Genomic DNA, 21,861 nt, shown 5'->3' on the forward strand with positions numbered 1-21,861 from the left:
AGGCTTATTTTATTCGTTTGGTCTTCTGTGTCTTTGACTGAGTATCGACCCTTGAAATGGTATAAGAAAATATATAAATGCCTGTCAACAACAAAAAATATTAATGTTTTGTAGAATTGACTAGTGTCTTAGCAGTTACTTGATGATAAATGGCTTTCAGACCGTCCGATATAACACGAACAAATTAAGCAAGCCAGTTAAGCACTGTCCTTTATGGGCCTCTGGTTATCATTAGTTTGCAATTATGTATTTTAATGTTAATGCACATAATTTCTATAATTAGTTTGATCATTGAAAAGCTTATGATATAGCTTGCAAAATAACACTATTTAATATTTATAAACATGGTGTAATATGGAAATGTATTACCTTTTAAACTTTTATCAAGTTATTCAAATATTATCATTGTGTACACAATGCTAATAAATATTAGCCAAACTTATACCGGTTAGTAAATCTAAAAGTTTTCTTTTCACAAGTAAAAGTTTCTTTTGTTTTCTTCATTTAAGTATTCACAACGTATGATATTAACAAAAAATATTCGACCCTTTATAACAATGCATATCTGTACTACCACTACAAAAGGAATATTAATAATCAGATTATATATAAACAAACCAAACCATCTTGTTTTTCGCCGTGCACTCTCCTTGCTGCATGTGAAGCAGTTTTTAACTTGTATGTTTTTATAGTTTATGATTTCATACCGAATTTTTTCTCATCATTACACATCAAAGTACTTATTTACCAAAAGTGCTCTGTAAGTGCCTATATAGGGACATTTCTAACATATATAAAATTGCATAAGAATTCTCGATTAAGAACGATTATCCTTTGTTATACTTTTTCTGAAAATGTTCAGATGCATTACAATTAAATGGTTTTTTTTACGATATTTGTTTGGTGTTGGTCAGAAATGTTCCTAATCACGGAGATGTTATATAAAATTTCTTCATAATAAACACTTTCAACATGCTTACTTTCTTGCAAGGAAATACACTGTCGATATATCTGAACCTAGCCTTAAGCTTTTAAAAAAGGTTTATTGAAAAGTGCATAGTAGATGTATCTAACAGTATCGGTTTATCAAATCAGCTACACCCGCGTTTTAAACTTCCTGATTGTGCACTTCATTTGTAGGATCATTTGTCATAGTTTATGAACAAAAGTATATGCAGTCATGTTGAATCAAAACTTACAGTTGATACTGGTTGTGTATTGGATAACAAACTTAGGTGAGAATTAAAACACCTATGATATATTTACGTTGACGTTTAACCTAAAATACTTATGTTCTTTTTAAGTAGATCCACATCGAAAGCTTAACGCTGATGAGATAGGCATTTACATGTTGATGTATTTTATAACATAACGAGGAAGTGAAAAGACAAGAGTAAAATCTTATATTTTGAGGAACAAGACTGTTTTACCTTGCAAAATAATTGACAACAATATAAAAAAAAAACAAAAAAAAAAACATTTTTCTTTATTTAAGTGTAAGGGATTCAATAAAAACACTTTTTGCAGTATGTAATCCAGATGTTTTACCAAAAGGTAGTTAAGCTGTTATGTGAAGAAATTATCTTGTTGTGTTATAGACGCACTAAGTTATATACTTTGTACCTTGCAACTTAGCTATTTATGTTCTATAACTTTTGGTGTTATAATAAATCTATGAATTAGAAATATACATATAGTGCTATTCAATCATTTTTATTCTAACATTCTAAACCTGACAAGTTTGTTTTCTGATTATAATTGTTGTTGAGTGCATATTAAGTTTTGTAAAATGCAAAATGTAACAGAAACTGAGCTTGTTTTCTGTAGCTTTTCGCATAAATATTATTTAGATATGCATTGTTTACTTTCATGTACATATACATATTAATTGATAATAATAATGAAAAGACGGTAACGCAATAAAACATAGGAATCATATTATAAACAGACATAACAAACGTATTATTTACAATGTGGCCTTCTATAAGAACATAAAACCTACCCACCCAAAACATTAAATGACACTAAGGGAAGTGATGCAATAATAAAACACAAATGAGAAATCACAGTTCACTACCGCGAAAATACGTAAAGATAAAAAGCATCATTACAGTTTTTTTTTCATCATGGCCCATAACAGGAATAAATGATCGTTTAGACATGAAAAAATGCTTAGAATGAAAACGTAAGCATCAATTGATGTTATTTTAAAGGTTATGTATTAAAATATAATACGAAAACTTAAAGAAACATGAATGCAATACATTAATTTAACACATCAAAACCTAACAATATATCAATTTGTACCTAAATGTTAACAAGAAATCTCATTAAAATTAAGCTGAGTAAGTAGGACAGTCACCAATGTATTAACACCTTACTCGAAATATGCATAATGTATAAACTATATGCATGGAAATATGGATACAATTCTTACAATGTTTTTTTGCAATTGATGATGTATAAAGAACTTCTTGCTGCAGGCTTAAAATGTCTTTTCCATGTTTGATTTACGTAATCCTTCTGGTAAAAAGTTCCAAACGTTCCCACTGTAGCATCGAACGAGTGCTTCTTGAATTGTTTTTACGTCTAATGTGGGAAATGTCTTGCGTAGAAGATCGTAATCCATATCTTGTATTGTTAGATATCTTAATAATGTATCTTATATTACTCGGTGCAAAATTGTTTATAGATCTATGAACTTCAAATTGGAGATATTTCTTTTAGTGTATTAATAATATATGTGCACTTGCGTCTTCATGTATTTTCTATGTAATTATTTTTGGAAAAATGACTTTCTAGCTTATATATTTCAATGTTTTTTGGGGTTTTTTATGACAAACAAAAAAAAACAATTTCATTTCCGATTACATTCTGTTAAAATATTTGTTTGCATCTTATCAATAATAAAAGAATCATTTTTTTATTAGACTGACATGGTGTTAATAGCAGATTTTTAATCGGATTAAGTAAGTCTAGAAAATAAAACGCCTGTCTGGAGAAAAGAGTACACGTATGAAGACACATTAAAGGCACATACCCGATCGCATTGAATTATTATGTAAAAATAACTTTGAGATATTATCTTATCCCGCGGCAATAGTGATATAAACATGTTTTATTAAATATTTCCCGTTTTAACGTATTTGTCATACGTTGCATGAAATACATACAGAACCCATCTGCATTATTTTCTTTGTATCTCATTTTCAACAAGTTTCTTAAGGTAGTTACTCCTTTAACAATTACATTATATTTGTGGTCGGAATAATCGCATTTATAAAGATTAATTTATTATGTCACGTCCGTTAACAAAACGATAACATGAAATATACTCTTTGAAGCTATTATCTTTAAATACTGATTTATATAAAGCTTTACTGACGTTAACTGTAATTGTACTACAATGTGCTCATTGGCGTTAAACATTTTATATCCATTTAAAACTCAAGCTCAAGCAGAAGGTTTTTAACATTTATTTCATTTTGATTTCATTTATTGGTTGTCTATGCTTGTATTCCTTTCTAGTGGGAATGTTCATGAAAATCCCAGTCCTATATCATCTCTATCGCCCTATTCTTCCAAAGCCTCTACTGCGGTTTATTGTAGTTTAAGTATAGTATATTACAATATGCAGAGTTGTTACGGCAAAAAGACATGTTGTATGCTGATTTACATACCTTTGATATATTAGCCTCAATTGAAACATGACTCGAGCCTAACATTAAATATTCTGAGTTGCCTTTTTCTGTCTGTCATCTCATTTTAGAAGAGACATGTTAAATGACCCCATAGAGGTGTCGGTGTCTTCATTAAATCTGACATATTTGTATAAGAGCGACGAGATCTTGAAGTCAATGATGTAGAATGTATTTTTGCAGACCCCCTAATTCCACCATATGTGTACTTGAATCCATTACCAACCCAATATCACTGGCCGTTGATAATGGTATAAAAGAAGTAGTCATTACAGGAGATTTAAACTTTGAATTGAATTAATCATTATCAGTCCGTATGTCAACATTTCAATCTGTCAGAAGTCAATCGTGGCACTACTCATTTCCTTACTTGGAATATCTTCTCGACTTAATCTTAGTTTCATCATCAGAATTTTTTTTAAATGTTGTCTTTGTGAGCCATTCCAGGATCAGTTGGTTTGCTATCACTGCCCTATATTTAATCCCCCTCCACGGAGTGGGGAGGGGATTATGGGAATGCACTTCGTCCTTCCGTCCGTCCGTCCGTCCTTCCTTCCGTCCGTCCGTCCGTCCGTCCGTCTGTCCGTTACATTTCGTGTCCGGGCTATAATTTACTTATGCATTACCATATTACTTGGAACAAAATTTGTCCTCATTAAGACGATGTGCTGTGACCTTGACCCGGGTCCATACCTCAATGGTCAAGGTCACACGAGAAAATTAAAGGTCAGAGTACACGTGCTCGTGACCACGCCATACATAACTTATGCATTGATGTATTACCATATTACTTAGTACAAATGTTGTCCTCGTTGTGACGATGTGAAGTTACCTTGACCCGGGTTCATACCTCAAAGGTTAAGGTAACACAAGACATTTAAAGGTCAGAGTACACATGCTTGTGTCCGCGCTATACCTCACTTTTGCATTGATGGATTACCATATTAATTGGTACAAATGTTTCCATTACCATATCCATCAGTCCACTCACGTCCAGGGAGGAATGAATGACCACTTATATACAAACATTGAGGTAAACTCTGGAGTGATTCCTTTGCCCTATACAGACCACTTCTTGCCATGGATTTTGCTATTTTACTGAATTAGTGTAATTGGTCAATAGTAGTTCAAACAACTGCAATATCACAACATAATTTAGCAGTGTAGACATGTCAATTCTTACTGAATTTTCTGACGTTATACATTTCATGTACTTTTAGCAACAATTACTGAATTTGATCCAAGAACTCGAACCAATTGCAATTTGTGCCAGTAATCCATCATGAAGTTTCGGGTCCATATTATAGCAATGCTATATAGAGGATAAGATATAAATGTTAATTGAAAGTGTTAAACAAGTTGCACAGATTGATACTTAGCGGACTTTATCAAGCATTATCATTAGGTGCAACAAGATTAATATTTAAAAAACAACAACAATGGACAAAAATGTAATTATATATTTATACAATGTGTTTTCTCTTCAAAAGCAGTAAAACAATGTTATGACGTCACCTCAATGTATATGTATCATTTTATCGAAACTACTTAAGGCTTGATATTTCATCGATGTTATAAATCAAGGATTCATTTTCCTTCTTTTTTAGCCAAAATAACCTTGACATTGATCGTACCTACACAACACAACATCCATAACTTCAACAAATATCCTTTTATAATAAATTTGTATATCCAAGAATAATTAGGTTACCGATCAAACAACTTGTATTTCCTATATTCCCACTCTTGATCAGTGGTTGTGTATAATTTTGGTCAGATTCAACGTACCAGTCAGGTTGCGAGAAAAACAAAATACACTAAAAAAAAAAAACGGCGGGGAATATAGCCGTCCTTTGACTGTCTTGTTTGTATAATAAAATTAAATTAAACGGTCGGATCATCATTTGAATGAAAATCTGATTTTTTTTTACTTAGGAACAATACCGAACTCCGATCGCTTGTGTCATCTTATGGCTGAAATTCCTATTTTCACACAAGTATCGATATGCAGGTTAATAATTCCACTGATATTTTGCGAAAGATGTATACCGTCAAAGCTTATAACGATTCGCACTCCGGATCCCATGGTTTTATAATGAAATTCGAAACTTATTCGTTACTCCGTCAAAGACGAAGATTATATTAAAGAGCCAGACGCTCTTATGATGAACACCACTTGCGAGCTTATTGGACAACACGTAACAATGCCAACCATATCATAAGACTAGCCAAACAAACACATTGTGAAAAACTTGCTTCGATACTTCGGGATAATACCTTCTCCTCTATAAAGTTTAGGAAAACTATTAAGAAATAACTACTCCTACATCGGTATCAACGCCAATTCCCCCTCTCATTCATGATGGCACCGTCTTACGAATCAAACATTCACAAGGCATATCTTTTGAATAACTTTTTCTAATCACAGACCATTCTTACTGTATCTTACAGACATCTTCCTAGTGTTTCTGATATCCGTTCCCTGCAAGATTTTAATATTTTCAGGCGATATGTCTTCGACCTAATAAATGTTCTTAAGACTGGCAACATTGAGAAAGTGGTATTTCGGGTTCCCTTTTAAGCCTTACTGATTATATCAGTGAAAAAAACAGTGTATTGTCTTGTCTGGTACTATGTCAAATACGGTTTCAATATCTGACGGAGTTCCAATAATTGGAATCTTACTCTTTCTTTTCTATATAAATGATATATTTCGTGAAATTAAATCACCAATAAGTCTTTTTTGCAGATGATACAATGATACAATGGGGTTATTGGTACTGCGTTTCGATCCGGGAGGTTGTATTCGGCTCTCGTGGATTTTTGCAGATTCTGGATTTCACGAGGAGTGCCGAATCTGCAAAGATCCACGAGAGTCGAATACAACCTCCCGGATCAAAACGCAGTACAAATAACCCTTTTATTATATACCCATGTCTGCATTAAAAAAAAAAATCAATTTCAGAACATTTTTAAAACGGACTATTTTTATGCTGTAAATTTGTTCCTATTAATTAGCGCGCAAGAATACATTTTTACAATTTCATATTTTGAACAAGACCAATCGTTAGTTTTCTCAAGGAACTGTCTTTAAAGTATAAGCATGACTTTAATGAATATTCAGCTAAATAAATAAGCTATTTCAAAGTTTTATTCCAGTGAAATTATAATATTTCTAAAAACAAACGAAACACGGTGACGTCATTTCGTGGGAAAAACATGTGTGTCAGCCATATTGTTCAGATTTAGTAACAGTGCAACACAAACAAAATGGATTTAACGGTTGTTTCGAGTGATTCTGGTGCATAATTTAATCGCTATCGCTGTCAATAACGCGGATCCTACGACGCGTCTGAGGTGAGGATCTGTACATATGGTTAACAACGATTTGACAGTTGTTTAGGGTTGCATTCTGAAAAATTGGTCCAAAATCATTGAGGGCTTTCATTCCCCAGACACTTTTTGTCACGCAGAGTTTTCTCCTCATCTAGAGATATGAGGTGGGAAACCTTTGGTCTATTTTCCTTGCCATTCATTTTCAGCTGTTTTCTTTTTTGAGGCAAGACTTGTTCTTGATTTACTGATTTCCTTGTCCTGCACCATACTGTTTGCATAGCTATTTTCCCTAAGATACCGGATAATCTCTCTATGATAACTTGTAAGCGTTTCCGGTAAATATTCGGAACCATCTGCTTTCCGAATAGATCCGATATAATTATCCAATCTGCCACCGGTACGTTTAGCATATCCCTGAACTGCAATCGAGGGGAATCTGTCAGCCATCTGCAATATAGAAAGCAATACTTGTCGCGATTCAAGAATAAACAAACATATTAATGTCTTTTGTGAAAATGTCATCAGCTCAAAAATATGCATTATAATACAAAATAAAACATTCACATATCATCATTTCTCTGGCTAAATTGCATTGGGTTCTAATGTCATATAAAAATTATGTTAAAATTTGGTCAAAACTAGTTTTCTTTTTGCCAGTGTCAATTTTTTTCACGCTGTATTTCTATTAATTTATATATTTATCAGATATAACACAAACAAGATCCTAGAATATTTATCTGTTCTACAATTTAATGGTCTGTTTTACATGTATGTATTTGTCCTGTAAGAAACATTCTACACTTCTCTTCTTTTTAAAAAAACAAACAAACTTATTTCTTTGTATTGTTGTAATAGTTGTGGTTATTTTTATAGTCTTAAATATTTACTTTTATCATTTGGAAAGCCTTCAAGATATCGATATGAAACTTGGTACACAAGTTTACAGTGACAAAGGGCAAGTTCAATCACTCTGGATAAACTATTTGTTGAGTTATGCCCTTGTTTAACTGAAAATGGACTAGCTTTGCGGAGCTAGCGTTTGAATCATTTTAATAAATCAATACATCAAACTGAACTACTGATTTAATATAGTTTCCAGTACTATTAACAAATATTGGACTAAAACAAAATTTTAATATTTTATACAGACCTTTGAAATTGCCGAATCGCTGTTAGAGTTTTCTTCATTGTGTTCGGATTCCTCATGTCTTTAATAAATATTTCCTTATCATTTTCATCAACAATGATGAAAATTGGCTGCTTAGATCCACAGTTGGCGCCGTTTTGAGGAGTCTCAGCATAGCCAGATGGTAGGGGCTCTTGAGCACAATTTAGTTCGTATACAACTCCATCTTTCTCTTCAGAATCAGTCGTTAGCCCCTGTTGTTTTGTTTTGTTAATTATCTAAATCATAGTTAGTATAAAACGTTAAGCTATTGATTTTATGATATATTTTTAGACATAAATCACAACTCCAATAGTTTTAACTCGTTGTCGTATTTATTTATTTACCGCTCACTATACATGTTTACTTGGTTTTCCATATTATATAAATAGATCCATGACCTAGTAATGAAAGTAGCATGCGCACTCGTCTTCGACGTCACTGGAGTGGAATACGCCCGTATTGCACTGGAGTTGAATACGGACAACCGTATGTTGACATTTGTATTGCTTGTGGATTCATGATGAGTATATAATATAACCACGTATATCATTGTCGATGACCCATTGTTTGCTGCTCAGTAACTAAATGGTGACATGAACATTATTTATATATGGCCAGAAAGGTGGCTTGTATCTTTCATCCCGACGAAAGCCGAACCTCTTCTCATCTCTATTAAATCAAATAGACATGCACATCCATTTATCTTTATGGGTATTGTTCAAAATGTGGAAGTAACTGCTGATAAACATAATTTATAGACGTCACACCCTCTGCATAGCATGAGCATATTCAGTCCGTCAAACCAAAGGCCTTGCAACATGTTTACTACATAGGTTCATTTAGATACGCCCTGGATCCCAAATCACAAATAGTTAGATATAAAGAATTTATTCAGCCATTGTTGTACTATTTAGATGTGGTTGGGACAATCTTGCTCAAACTGAAAAAAACAACCTTAAGAAGGTTTAGCATGAGGCAGCGGGGATCATCTCCGGAGCAACACGACTTGTTTCCATTTCAAATTTGTATATTGAAACAGGACTTAAATCTATCTTTCATTCCGACGAAAGCCGAACCTCTTCTCATCTCTATTAAATCAAATAGACATGCACATCCATTTATCTTTATGGGTAATGTTCAAAATGAGGAAGTATCTGCTGATAAACATATAGACTTCACACCCTCTGCATAGCATGAGCATATTCAGTCCGTCAAACCAAAGGCCTTGCAACATATTTACTACATAGGTTCATTTAGATACGCCCTGGATCCCAAATCACAAATAGTTCGATATAAAGCATTTATTCAGCAATTGTTGTACTATTTAGATGTGGTTGGGACAATCTTGCATAAACTGAAAAAAATACCTTAAGAAGGTTTAGCATGAGGCAGCGCGGATCATCTCCGGAGCAACACGACTTGTTTCCATTTCAAATTTGTATATTGAAACATGCCTAAAATATCTGAAGGACAGACAGAGTAAACATGTACTCCTACTTTTTACAAGATGTTTCATCTTCTTTCGCGAGCCTATTTCAATTTACTTTTTCCGTCCCGAGTAGGTGTTACAGCCTCCTACAATCTTCGGGATTCTGTTCGTAACATGTCTTGTAAAACTCCATTGTTATCGAATTCATTTATGCCAACTACAATATTCTCATGAAATGCACTTCCGCAAACAGTTGGTTCCTCATCCTTTTAGTACAGTCTTAACAAAAATAAAAGTTTCTTATTTCTACTATGAAAGTGAACGCAAATTGAGTTTTATCTATCCAAGGCTGGGAGTGCATTGTTACAGTAGTAATCTTAACATTTCTTCTATAAATAAAATCATCAAACGTCCAAATTGCCAAAGTTGTGAAATGATGGACAACTAACATTTTTTCTTTATCTGTCCCCTATATCATGCACAAGGGCATCATCTATTCGACCAATTGTCTGCTATTAGGCGTTTTATCACTTTCCTTACTACATTCGGTAAACTAAACGTTTTTGATCTCCTTAAGCTAATTTAAACAACCCTGACACTACAACTTTCTTGACCTATTCTTCTTCTTCCCCCTATTCATGCTCTTTTAGTAGTTACTCCCTTTGGCTACTTTCATACAACAAACGCATACTTCATATATTTGTCATTCACTTTTCAAATCACATCACATTGAAAGATAACATAAATCTTCAAATAGCTAGATAGTTACAACAATAACAGTATTACAAGCAGCTTGAAAGAGTGACAGAAGCGAGGCATAATATAAGTTAACAAGCTTTTCTCTCAATTCTGTCGAAATTATTCTGTTGTTGTTGTTTTTTGTGAATATATCATTGTTTTACCTGCATGTACTATTACCTCATAAAAATCGTTTTTATTGATTATTCTTTAACTTTGTGCATCCTAAAACTGCTCTTATGAAATAATTTTTGTTCAAACCAATTGATCTTATATTCACATTACGCTACATACCGGTTTCTGAACTACAGTGGCAATAAGAGAGTGTTCAGAGCCGAATGCAGTTTACAAAATTATCAAAGGGAACACGGCTGTTGGACTATGGGGTTGGCAACATTATTCCTAATTGCCTGTAGAAAATGTTTGCACTAAATTAACAATGATTGGAACCTAAGAAAACGAAATTGCCTGTAGATGTGATACTAACAGAGGTGGTTTGTTGGCACTATGACATATTTAAACAGCAATTAAATTGAACCATGACAATAACCTATATGATCATAATACTTACCGTACCTTCCATAATTATTTATCTGGGAAAACACGCTGAACATTAAAATCTCAAACTTATATCAAATGCGAAAGCTTAATACTAATGCTCGACTCAGACTGTAGATTGTTTGTAAACTAACTAGAACTAAAGCTTTAAATTTATAGAAAGATACATGTCCATTGATTACGAGCTTTAGGTATTGTCGAAACACAATTTCGTTACGGACTCAAACTGAATTGAAGCAGAGTATAGCAAACAGTGAACATATTGCGCCCATTATGACTAAATGATAATACAGTTATGAGTTAAAAACAGACTGATTAAAAATTGGATAAAACATATTTGTTTATCCACAGGGCAGTAGTTATATATATATATTAGTTTTGTGTTAAAAGGAATGTTTTAATTATATCATAATAATTTCGTCAATATGAGATGAATATATTGTGAGACCACTGTTTAAATAACTTTATTATGAACTGATTTTAATGGTCCTAATATGTAATAGTTAGATGATATGATGGAAATTCTAAATAATTAAGAATGGGCGGCGTGAGCGTTGCGAATGAGCCCTTCTTAACCATTAAGCTATTTCTTCAGGTACATTGTCACCAAAAAAATCTTACGCAATGAGTGTGTATCGGAAGAGTGGCAGAAAGCGGACCTTTAAACACGCGCGATAGTTGACATTTTTAATGAGTAAGTCTACTACTGGCCATTCGCTGAAAATGTAGAGGGTATTCTAAACATTTAAATAATGCATAAATTAAAAAGAAACACTTTTAAGTTTATATGAAATTTCTAAAATGAACGTGTGTTTGTAGCTTATTTGATAAAAAGTGACACAGAGAATATTTACTGTCTCTAATAACGCAAAGACATCTGAAAATATTGGTGAATTTGTAAACAGTCTAAGCTTTGTGAGATTATTGATACTCTTTGTTTGATATTATTTAAGAAAGATCTGCATATAGTCATATCAAGCCATTATGTAAGCAAATATTTATTTCATGATTATTCAAAGATTATAAGTCTGATTTGTATACACATTTAAATATTTAAATAAATGTAGAAACAAATGGTTCAAGCTAGTAGCGAATATGAAAAAAAACTGTTAGAATAAGAAATTCATGTAAGAAATCAAACAGAAAGAGAAGTTAGACCATAGTGAATTGCCAAATTCTAAGGCATATTTCAGAAAGTCAAAGGAAAATGTGAAAAGTATTAAAAATAAAGCTTAAGATAATCATAACCAAGTGTTGTCTATTTCATCATGGACCATAACCAATTGTTGTCTATTTCATCATGTTGAACAATGTGTTTTAATTATGTGGCGAATTGATAATGTTTGATGTGGTTGGCATACAATTTGCCATGTAAAGTTGCGTGTGTATGGTAACTATAAATTAAGAAACCATAACCATTTTGGGCAGAAACTATCAACGAATACGACAGGTATTATATTTGTGTTATATTTCACCAGTTACATGGAGCAAATGGTGTTGCGTAATAAGACAATGTGCACCCCCTCCCCTTATTTCAACTTTGAAAAACTTAATTCACAGTCAAACTTCAAGAATACAATATTAAATGGTATTGATAGCGTGAAAGAATAAGATGAAAACAAATAGAATTGTGTTAACATGTAAGAATGTATTTGTAAAATTGCAGTCATTTCTATGTTGTTGTGTTTTATTTTTGTTGCAGAAAACTAAAGATTGTGTTTAGTGATTTAAGGAGCTAATTTCTATAGTAAATAAATGTTTAGTCAACACTTATCAGTTTGGAAGATGTTTCGATGTGTTTTATTTGTCGTCGTTTAATATGTATTTTAAGACTATTAAAAAGACCACCTGTTATTAGTACATTCAGAATATTAAAAACATTGGTCTGTGAATCATGAACCGTTTGGCTAATGCACGCCGGGTAATCACTGGAGCCATAACATTTTGTTATGTTTTGGAAATGATCCAACGCGTCTTCCGTTATAGTGCCAATGAGTGGAATATGGATGTAAATAGTGAGTATGGTTTCTTATTTTTCATTTTTAGAGGTTTATAGGAGTAAATAAAAAAAATGGAGAATGTAGTTCCACATAGGAATGGCCATGAGTTGTTCTAAAGGTAACAGGTCTAAATAAAATTTAATATCTGATCGTCTAGAACTTGCATAGCTTGCAAGAAAAGGTATTTTACCGTCAATCACCTAAAATTAACAAGCACTCCCTTGCCATCTCAAAAAAAATATTCCTTCGTTTGCATTGGATGATTTTTCTTTTGTGGGTAGATAATTCAGCATGTATTATCGGCGATAGAAACCGTGCTCGTTTAGTAACTATCTTTTTTCCAATGCTGCAAGGGAGGAATATTTTTTTCTGAGATGGCAAGGGAGTGTTTGTTTATTTAGGTGAATGACTGTAAAATACTTTTTCTTGCAAAGTTTGAGCTACTGAGTGATTTATTTTCTCGACATGAATAGCCCCGCCTCCTTTTCCACCAATGTGACACACAATCGTTAGATTTTTGCCTTAAAATACCTGGAAATACATAATAAGGATTACGACGACCATTTGCTATTAAATATAAATTTATTAGACACCAAATGAACCTTAAAGTCCGCGAAGGTGTAGTAGGTCATACTTTAAAAAGATCGAAAATGATATTAATTCAGTTTACTGTTAATTTTCTTGTTATGAAATTACTTCAGTTTGTTCACAATTCGTTTCCTACTAAATTACTATTCATGAGCACCACAACCTATTCATTGGCACCACAACGTTCAGAAAATCGAGCAAGTATAACAAATAAAGTTCTAAAATTTGTAACGCGGCAACCTTTTGTCAATAAAAAAGCCACACACATGTAAAGAAAATGCTTAAACCTAAGGTATGTGAACAATTCTCACGAAAATCCAGATTTTTACGTTGTCAACACTAACGTCTAGCAAGTTATGCAAGTTCTAGACGATAAGATATTAAATTTTATTCAGAACTTTTACCTTAAGAACAACTCATGGCCATTCCTATGTGGAACTACATTCTCCATTTTTTTTAAATTTACTCGCATAAACCTCTAAAAATGAAAATAAGAAACCATACTCACTGTTTACATCCATAATCCACTCATTGGCACTATAACGGAAGACGCGTTGGAGCATTTTCAACACATAACAAAATGTTATGGCTCCAATGATTACTCGGCGTGTAATGGATCAGATCATATGTGTTGTGTGTTTTTTTCTTCGTGCTGCGGACGCATATACTTTTATTCGTTTTTGTTTGAAACGAGGATAAGTTCAAAGGTACAACTGAGTGCTACTGCGTGCATATGGAAAAGTTGACATAAAACAAATAATAAGTTTGTTAAAATTTCACAAAGTCTCGATGTGAAATATCCACGAGGGAAAACAGATTTCAAACAATTTAATTTCTTTTGATTTTCTTCACATTCAAGTTCCACCATCTTTCTTTTATGGCAGCTTTAAGACAATTAATTGATTCAAATATTTTGATGATAATTCTTTAAAAACCTTATCAATTATTTAAAATATATCAAATTGATGAAAATTTACACGTTTTTCAGCTATGGGTGTAACGTTGTCAGGGAACGGTACATCCGGAGGTTTCACAGTCCAGGAGAACTCATCCCTGCAGCTGACGTGCTCTACGTCTACCGATGTGAACTATGTTTCGTATAATGTAAGGCTATTGTCATTAACTAAAATAATAACCGCGGTAGGGTTCGGCCCATTAGGCTGTGCCACCGACCCCGCACCGCCATCCTACCTTAGCTGTTCCTGTGTTAGTCGAAGGGAGTACGTCTGTGTAATCCGGACCGTCACCAGAAACATGAACGGGGACGTTTGGTTCTGTTTACCTCCAGCAGGTGATTCAAACGACAACAGTGGTGACAAAACAATCGTCGTTACAAGTATGTATTGTCGTTGTTACGATATGTTGTATAGTCGTATCACAAATGGGAAAATTAATATTATTTTCAAAGTAACTTTCTTTGTGACAGGTAAGTGAAATAACATCATATACGTGCGTGTATGAGGGAATAAACACAGATCAGAATGCCAGCTAGAATACAATAATTGTTCCCGTGGTTTATATTCATTTATTATAATGATATTATGATAACATGTCAAACGAATAGTTTCTAATTCAATATGAAAGAGGTAATTATCCATTTTCTTGATATCAATTAATATAACTAAATCCTAAGAATACTAACTGTTCGTTTATGATTATTACGGTTTAATGTTTGAATTATTATTCTTGCATTCGGATTAGGAATTATTCTTTTAAGCGTTGATATCCGCGAAAGTTACTTGGAACTTTTTTTATATGACGCTTTTATAAAATGTATGCAGTTATTATTTGAAGTAAAAAACATGTACTAAGTTTAATCCAGAGTAACGTAAACATTTGCTATGACGTCTTATTTTCTCGAAGTATCCTGATAAAAAATAAACAATACGTGGCATTGCCAACTATGGAGAAATCCAGTAAAGCAAAAGTGCCTATAGAGTTGTATAGGGAAAAAATGGTTAAACAGTCTTCACGAATTATTCTTTCAACATATTACCTTACTTCCGACATATATGTTAGGATAATTCTTGCCCTTGAAGATGATGTCTTCGTTTTGATTGTATGATTTTTACATTTGGTCCTTTTTTAGGGTATTGTTGGTCGCCCAAAGTTACATTGAATAAAAAGGAGCTAAAATTGTTTTGCTATTTAAAAGTTATTTATAAACATCCGATCCCTTAGCTTTAAGCGGATTACGGTGAAGATTTTTTCTTTTTCAATTGCACTTTTCGAAAAACCTGAATTTTAAAAAATATTTTGGTCCTTTTTTTAATATTTTTACTATAAAATTGTGTTCTTGTGTTTTTTTGATGAGTGAATAGAGACAATTCCTTTGCGAAAACTATATTTGCTCGCGTTATTTTGTTCATTATGTACATTAAGTTACATGTGTTCGATGTTTTTCTGTTCTTAAGCAATGCATGTTTGATCTTTGTGGTCACACACTCCTTTAAAAACGTTGTGTTACACTTATATTTTGGGGACTATACCATTGTCATTTCGCATTATTGCGGAAATCCGTTCGTTTGCATGATTATACCGTTATTATGTGGCGTCCACAATGTAAATTGTAATGGAAAACATGTAGTGTTACATTCGACCCAAAAAGTTGTACGTTTTGTAATGACAATAGCTATTGGTTGTTATTAACCTAAAGCCCGCTATTCAGCTTCATATTTGAAGTTATGTTTTACGGTCGGCATAACTGCGGTGTCTATGGCTTTCCGGGCGGTCCGTTCCGTCTCTGTCATAGACAAGAAATGGTTAAACAGTTCTCACGAATTATTCGTTCAATATATCAACTTACTTCCGACATATATGTTAGGATAATTCTTGCCCTTGAAGATGACGTTTTTATTTTGATTGTATGCTTTATACATTTTTTTTCATTTTTTAGGGTTTTGTTGGTCACCCAAAGTTACATTAAATAAAATAGGTACTAAACTTGTTTCGCTGCTTATAAGTTATTCATAAAAATCCGACCCCTTAGCTTTCAGCGGATAACGGTGAAGATATATTTTCTCTTTCAATTGCACTTATCGAAAAAAATGAATTTTAAAAAATATTTTGGTTCTTTTTGAACATTTGTGTAAAATGAGTAGAAAATCGATGCCCAGAAATTGTGTACACAACTGTATGATAATGGTTTCATTGCACATCATGCAACGTTTTCACAGCAGGTGGCAGGGTTATGACACTTCGGGTATGACATGTGCAACAAAGTTTGTAATTTAAAGTAAAATCATATTCGATAACTATTTCGCTCCTTTGTTCGATCTGAAAATATTTTGTGATTTAGGCTTGAATGCAGTTTTCTGTTTTCATTGTTATTTGATTGAAAGAATGATACTCGATGTGAGACAGTTAAAAAGTAATTATTTGCTTATAAAATGTTAATGTTTTAAGCTTAATTGGCAATATTCGAAATAAATACGGGCTATGAATGTTCATTAGTAATGCCTAAGTTCTTATTATTTTTTATACATTTTGGTCTTTACTTTTGCACGCAACTCAACTTGTTTTGAAATACTATTTTTTATATGGCCAAAAATTCATTAAAAGGAAATTTTTTAAGCATGTTTTGTTAACAAGTGCACTTGGTGTTCATAACGTGTCGAAATGACATAACATTAAAGTGCTATAAAATAAGCGGTATACCTGTCTAAATGACAATACACAAGATAGAAGTCCAGAAAGCCACCATGAATACATGCATTTGCAACCCTTTTCATTTAATAATTTATTCCGTAGAACACAACTAAATAACTTCGTTTTGAATTATAAAAGTGTAATGATCATGGTAATCCGGAGACGTGGAAATCATTGATTAAAATGTTGAATATTGAAAATATGCTCCTATATCCATTCGTTTGAGGTTAATGTTTTTACGCTGTCTCTGTAATATTTGTTTGACTTGTTATCGCAAAAGACCGGTACTAAATGATAGCGACAGTAATTAATATTAAATTTTATTTGTCCCTTTCCTAAATTTCACACCCAACTTGTGTTAAACACTGTTATGAGAACAAATAAAAAACCGTTAAAGTAATAAAGATGTGGATGTGGCTTTAATTGATTTCGTATTAAAGATCAATTATAGTTTGCACAGAGACATGATTTATAAGATGAAGTTTATTAGAAATGATTTGAGATTTCAGTACTATATCAACGTAAGTTTCTCTAAGAGCTCTGCTCAATTAAGGATAATTCTTAAATCGTACAAATCTGAAATTTTCTAACAAACTTATTAAAGAGCCGGTCAACTTTATAACCCTCATAAATTCTTTAACTCTTATCTGCCTTATTCTAGCATCCTCGGCACCCCAGTGTACCATAATCTATATGATACCCTGGGCAAATTGGCTAGGGAAACTGTTGTTGTTGAGTTTATAAAGGTCTGCTCGCACCCTATAATGGCTGCATTATGGCTTGACCTCGTCACATCTCCAAGTGTCACTTAAATAAAAATTAAAGCTAAAAGGGGAGTTTTACCCCCATCGGTTGAAAGAAAGTCTGTTTTGAACGAAACTTACCTCCATGACATACCGTGTATTTGATTTTTTTTTAAAAACCTACCAACCCTACCTAGATTTGGGGATGTTACCCTGAACAAACATGTTTTGGCCTAAACGATTAAAAAAGATAACACACAAAAACACTATAATATAATATTATGGTTGCTTGAAATTAATTTCAGTTTAATCTATATTATCAATAAATGTTAATAATTGAAAAAGACTATTCACTAGTGTTTTAGAGACACTTTTGCGCAGATTAAGCAAATGTTATGTGACGACAGTGATGTGTTCCTGCTGGCTGTATCTGCTTTGCTTAAAAATTGAAATGATTTAGAAGTTCATTGTACTTTTCTTACTTGATAAATAAAACAAACAAAGAGAATGTATCATTTTGCTTCTTGACGTATTAAACATTGGCAAATATTCAGTTGAATTCGATGCAATAGGCTCGTGAAAGTATATCCTATAACTTATGAGATGAATCACGCATATTAACATTAATGCTAGAAAACTGACTGATTTTCATGTAATAAAGCAAAGGTAAATTTAAAACAAAGCCTGGAAATATTTTCCTCTGAGATGCTGTATTATGCTGCATTTTTTACAGACATACATGATTTTTATATTTTTATTCCCTCCTGTATAATGTACAATCCTGGACACTGTTTCGGCCAAACTCTAAATGTCGACCAAGGACCATTTAATTTTGATACGTCAAATGTATCTGTGTCTGCAAAGTAAAAATAAATTGGACATTCATTAAAATTGTTCAATTTACAAGCAAACGTTTTGATTATTGTAAGCTGAGGTCGACGTAAATGTGCGCGTTCCGCTGTAGAACATTTTACTCTTTATCTTGACGTAGTCTCATGAAAAAAGAACGATTTGCTTAAGTAAACTGAATACAATGCCCTTAAATTGCATACAATGCAAGCATTTGTAGTACTACACTTAATAGTCTGGGAAAAGGATAATAGGGTACTTTCGGAATTCAATTGTAACACATGGATTTCTTTATTATCGTGAAGGTTTTACTATAAAATTGTGTTCTTGGGTTATTTGGATGAGAAAAAAGAGACAATGCCTTTGCGAAAACTACATTTGCTCGCGTTATATTATTCATTATGAACATTAAGTTACATGTGTTCGATGTTTTTTCTGTTCTAAAGCAGTGCATATGTGATCTTTGTGGTCACACACTCCTGTAAAAACGTTGTGTTACACTTATATTTGGGGGACTATACTATTGTCATTTCGTGAGCATAATTATACCGTTATTATGTTGCGTCCACAATGTAAATTGTAATGAAAAACATGTAGTTTCACATTCGACCCGAAAAATTGTACGTTATGTTATGACACTATGCAGCTTCATATTTGAAGTTATTTTTTTACAGTCGGCATAACTGCGGTGTCTATGGATTTCCCGGCGGTCCGTTCCCTCTCTGTCATAGACAACACGGCAAGGCAATTCCGGTGTGCGACATCTGTCGGAAACCCCCAGGCCATCGTCGAGTGGTACAAGGATAACGGTACACCGAACAGAGCGGATGACACGGAAATTACTACCGGGAAGGAAACATACCCCATCCCAAGTGGTTCTCTGATTGTGACTATCGGTAAACTGACGTTGACTGTGCAGAGAAACGATCATGAGGTGGGCGTTTACTGCAGGGCGAACAACGGCGGGGACTGGGTATACTCCGTCAGCGTTTTCTTAGATGTTCAGTGTAAGTAATAATTGCTGATAATTTTAGTCACTTTCTGTAACAAAGCAAAACACAGGTCGTGCGTATTTAGGCAAACATTGGCGGGTTTTAGCTGTATTTTTACAGTGTTGTCTTAGGTGTTTTGTGTAACTATGTTTTTGTTTTAATTTTAGTCATCTTTGTTGTATGCTTTCCAATTATAGTCACACACACACAGGACCTGTGTTACATAGCTTACGGCTGCATACAAGTTGCCGAATTCCTCCAGTATATTTTTACATGGATTAAATGTTTGTAATGTTTGACTTGATTGCACGTTTGCCGGTTATAGTCGACATTCCCAAATGTGTATCTACTGTATAATACTTCAGCTATATTTATAGATGACCCGTCAACTCCGAAAGTATCGTACAAGAATGCCGATGTTACCTCCCAAGTGCGGGTAATATCTGGACGTCCTCTAACACTTACCTGTAGCAGCACGGGGAACCCACCCCCCACTTACATCTGGACGTACCCTGATGGAGACTCACATAGTGGCCCCACGCTCCAACTGGCCAGCGTGCTGCAAACACACACCGGAGGTGTTACATGTACAGCCATGAACACGTTGTCACCTACTGGAGGGACGGCGGTTGATAAGACAAGAGCAAAAACCATCACTCTTCAAGTTCTATGTAAGTGAGACTTAGTGCAACAAAACAGTGTACTATACGATAGAAAACATGTGCATGTCCATATAAACATTCTATAACAACAACTGTGTACTAACCGTGCTTCTTTAATTAAAAATATAGTAACATGTATTCGTTTAAACTGCATTTTCGGACATTTATATTACAACTGAATATGGGCAATATCTATCTCACCTCTTCAAACAATTGCATACTTTAAAATGTATTCAACTTTCTGACCGGAAACTTTGATATCAAAAGCATACTTTAATAAAGATCAAGCGATGTTATGGTGTGTTGTATAAAATATATATTTTCACTTATAAATGTTTTGTTTTTTTGTCATGAAATATTCGAAGTTGAAGTTGCTGTATAAGAAAACGTGCTCAGTGTTATCGGTAAAAGATATGTCATGATATTTGTTTTATTAAATGTGAGAAATTAGTATATTATAAATAATTTATTTTCTGACATGGGCTAATACGTACTCAAAACGACGTAATGAACATGTATTAAACAAATTAAATTATCTAACCAATACAGCAAAATGTTTATATTTACTTTTCGTCTTAAATAAGTAAATTCATTTAAACGCATGATAAATGCAAAACTAATTGTAAATCTTAGATATTTTATTCTGCAACATCAATTCCATGCATTAACTTTTCCGTGTAATATCAGATATGAAATGTGTTTCAGACATAACTGGAGTTCTGTGGTATTAATTGTCTTAAGAAGTAGGTTATGGACTTGTCCTTTTCCATCGTATTATTTGGAGTTAATACGTGGCGGAGACGTCAAGGACCGTTATGAGCACCAGTGTCATTTATCACACAACGGTCCGGCCCGGCTCTGCCATGTGTTAACCCCTTAAATACATAGGCTTCTTCCTTTGTAAGTTACCTATATTTTTAAGTTTATCCAGTTAACCCAGTTGTATTTTTTTTCTATCATGAAACTTGACGACGTCGTCACAACGATGAAGTGAATTTACCGTCAAGTTAAATAAATAGTAATTTTGGTGTAATCCAATAACAAACAAATACTAATGTGTTGAGAACTTGCTAATTTTCCCTTTAATTTCTTTCTATGGGGATAACACTGCTAATATAAGCATGTGCGTTTCACAATACTTATCAAATATATTTACGAATAATCCTTTCCATGTGTTAAATTTCCCAGTTTAAATAAATAAAAGCAACCGATGCAAACAAAGCCCGTTGCTATTCTAAAATAATCAATTACATTAATTCTTAATGTCGAAATGTATAAAGAGTGTATGGAATTACTTCATCGTTCTTGATGAATTTTCCACTTTTGTTATGTTTTGTAAATTGGAAACTCTGAAGAGTAAACCTCGACCTATTAGTCAGCTTGATTATCGCTGCGTTCTACAAGTAATCGCGAAAACCCTGTAAAAATGTGATACATACTAGTAGTACCATA

The 21,861-nt window shown here is 33.2% G+C and overlaps 1 protein-coding gene across 5 annotated transcripts in view; it reads left to right on the top strand.

The window, feature by feature from the left end:
• Positions 1 to 1,102: 1,102 nt before the first annotated feature.
• The window catches only part of LOC128236006 (hemicentin-1-like), a 90,730-nt gene continuing 69,971 nt past the window's right edge, over positions 1,103 to 21,861 (top strand). For all 5 annotated transcript variants that reach the window (XR_008261216.1, XM_052950789.1, XM_052950790.1 and 2 more), the window contains exons 1-4: positions 1,103 to 1,235; positions 14,504 to 14,851; positions 19,430 to 19,762; positions 20,125 to 20,418. Coding sequence is in view for 4 of the 5 variants with exons in the window: in XM_052950789.1 (XP_052806749.1) it covers positions 1,181 to 1,235; positions 14,504 to 14,851; positions 19,430 to 19,762; positions 20,125 to 20,418 (1,030 nt within the window). In the remaining variant the exon portion in view is untranslated. The remainder of the gene's footprint in view (positions 1,236 to 14,503; positions 14,852 to 19,429; positions 19,763 to 20,124; positions 20,419 to 21,861) is intronic.

Source organism: Mya arenaria, chromosome 5, assembly GCF_026914265.1.
Source record: "Mya arenaria isolate MELC-2E11 chromosome 5, ASM2691426v1".
Taxonomy (NCBI): domain Eukaryota; kingdom Metazoa; phylum Mollusca; class Bivalvia; order Myida; family Myidae; genus Mya; species Mya arenaria.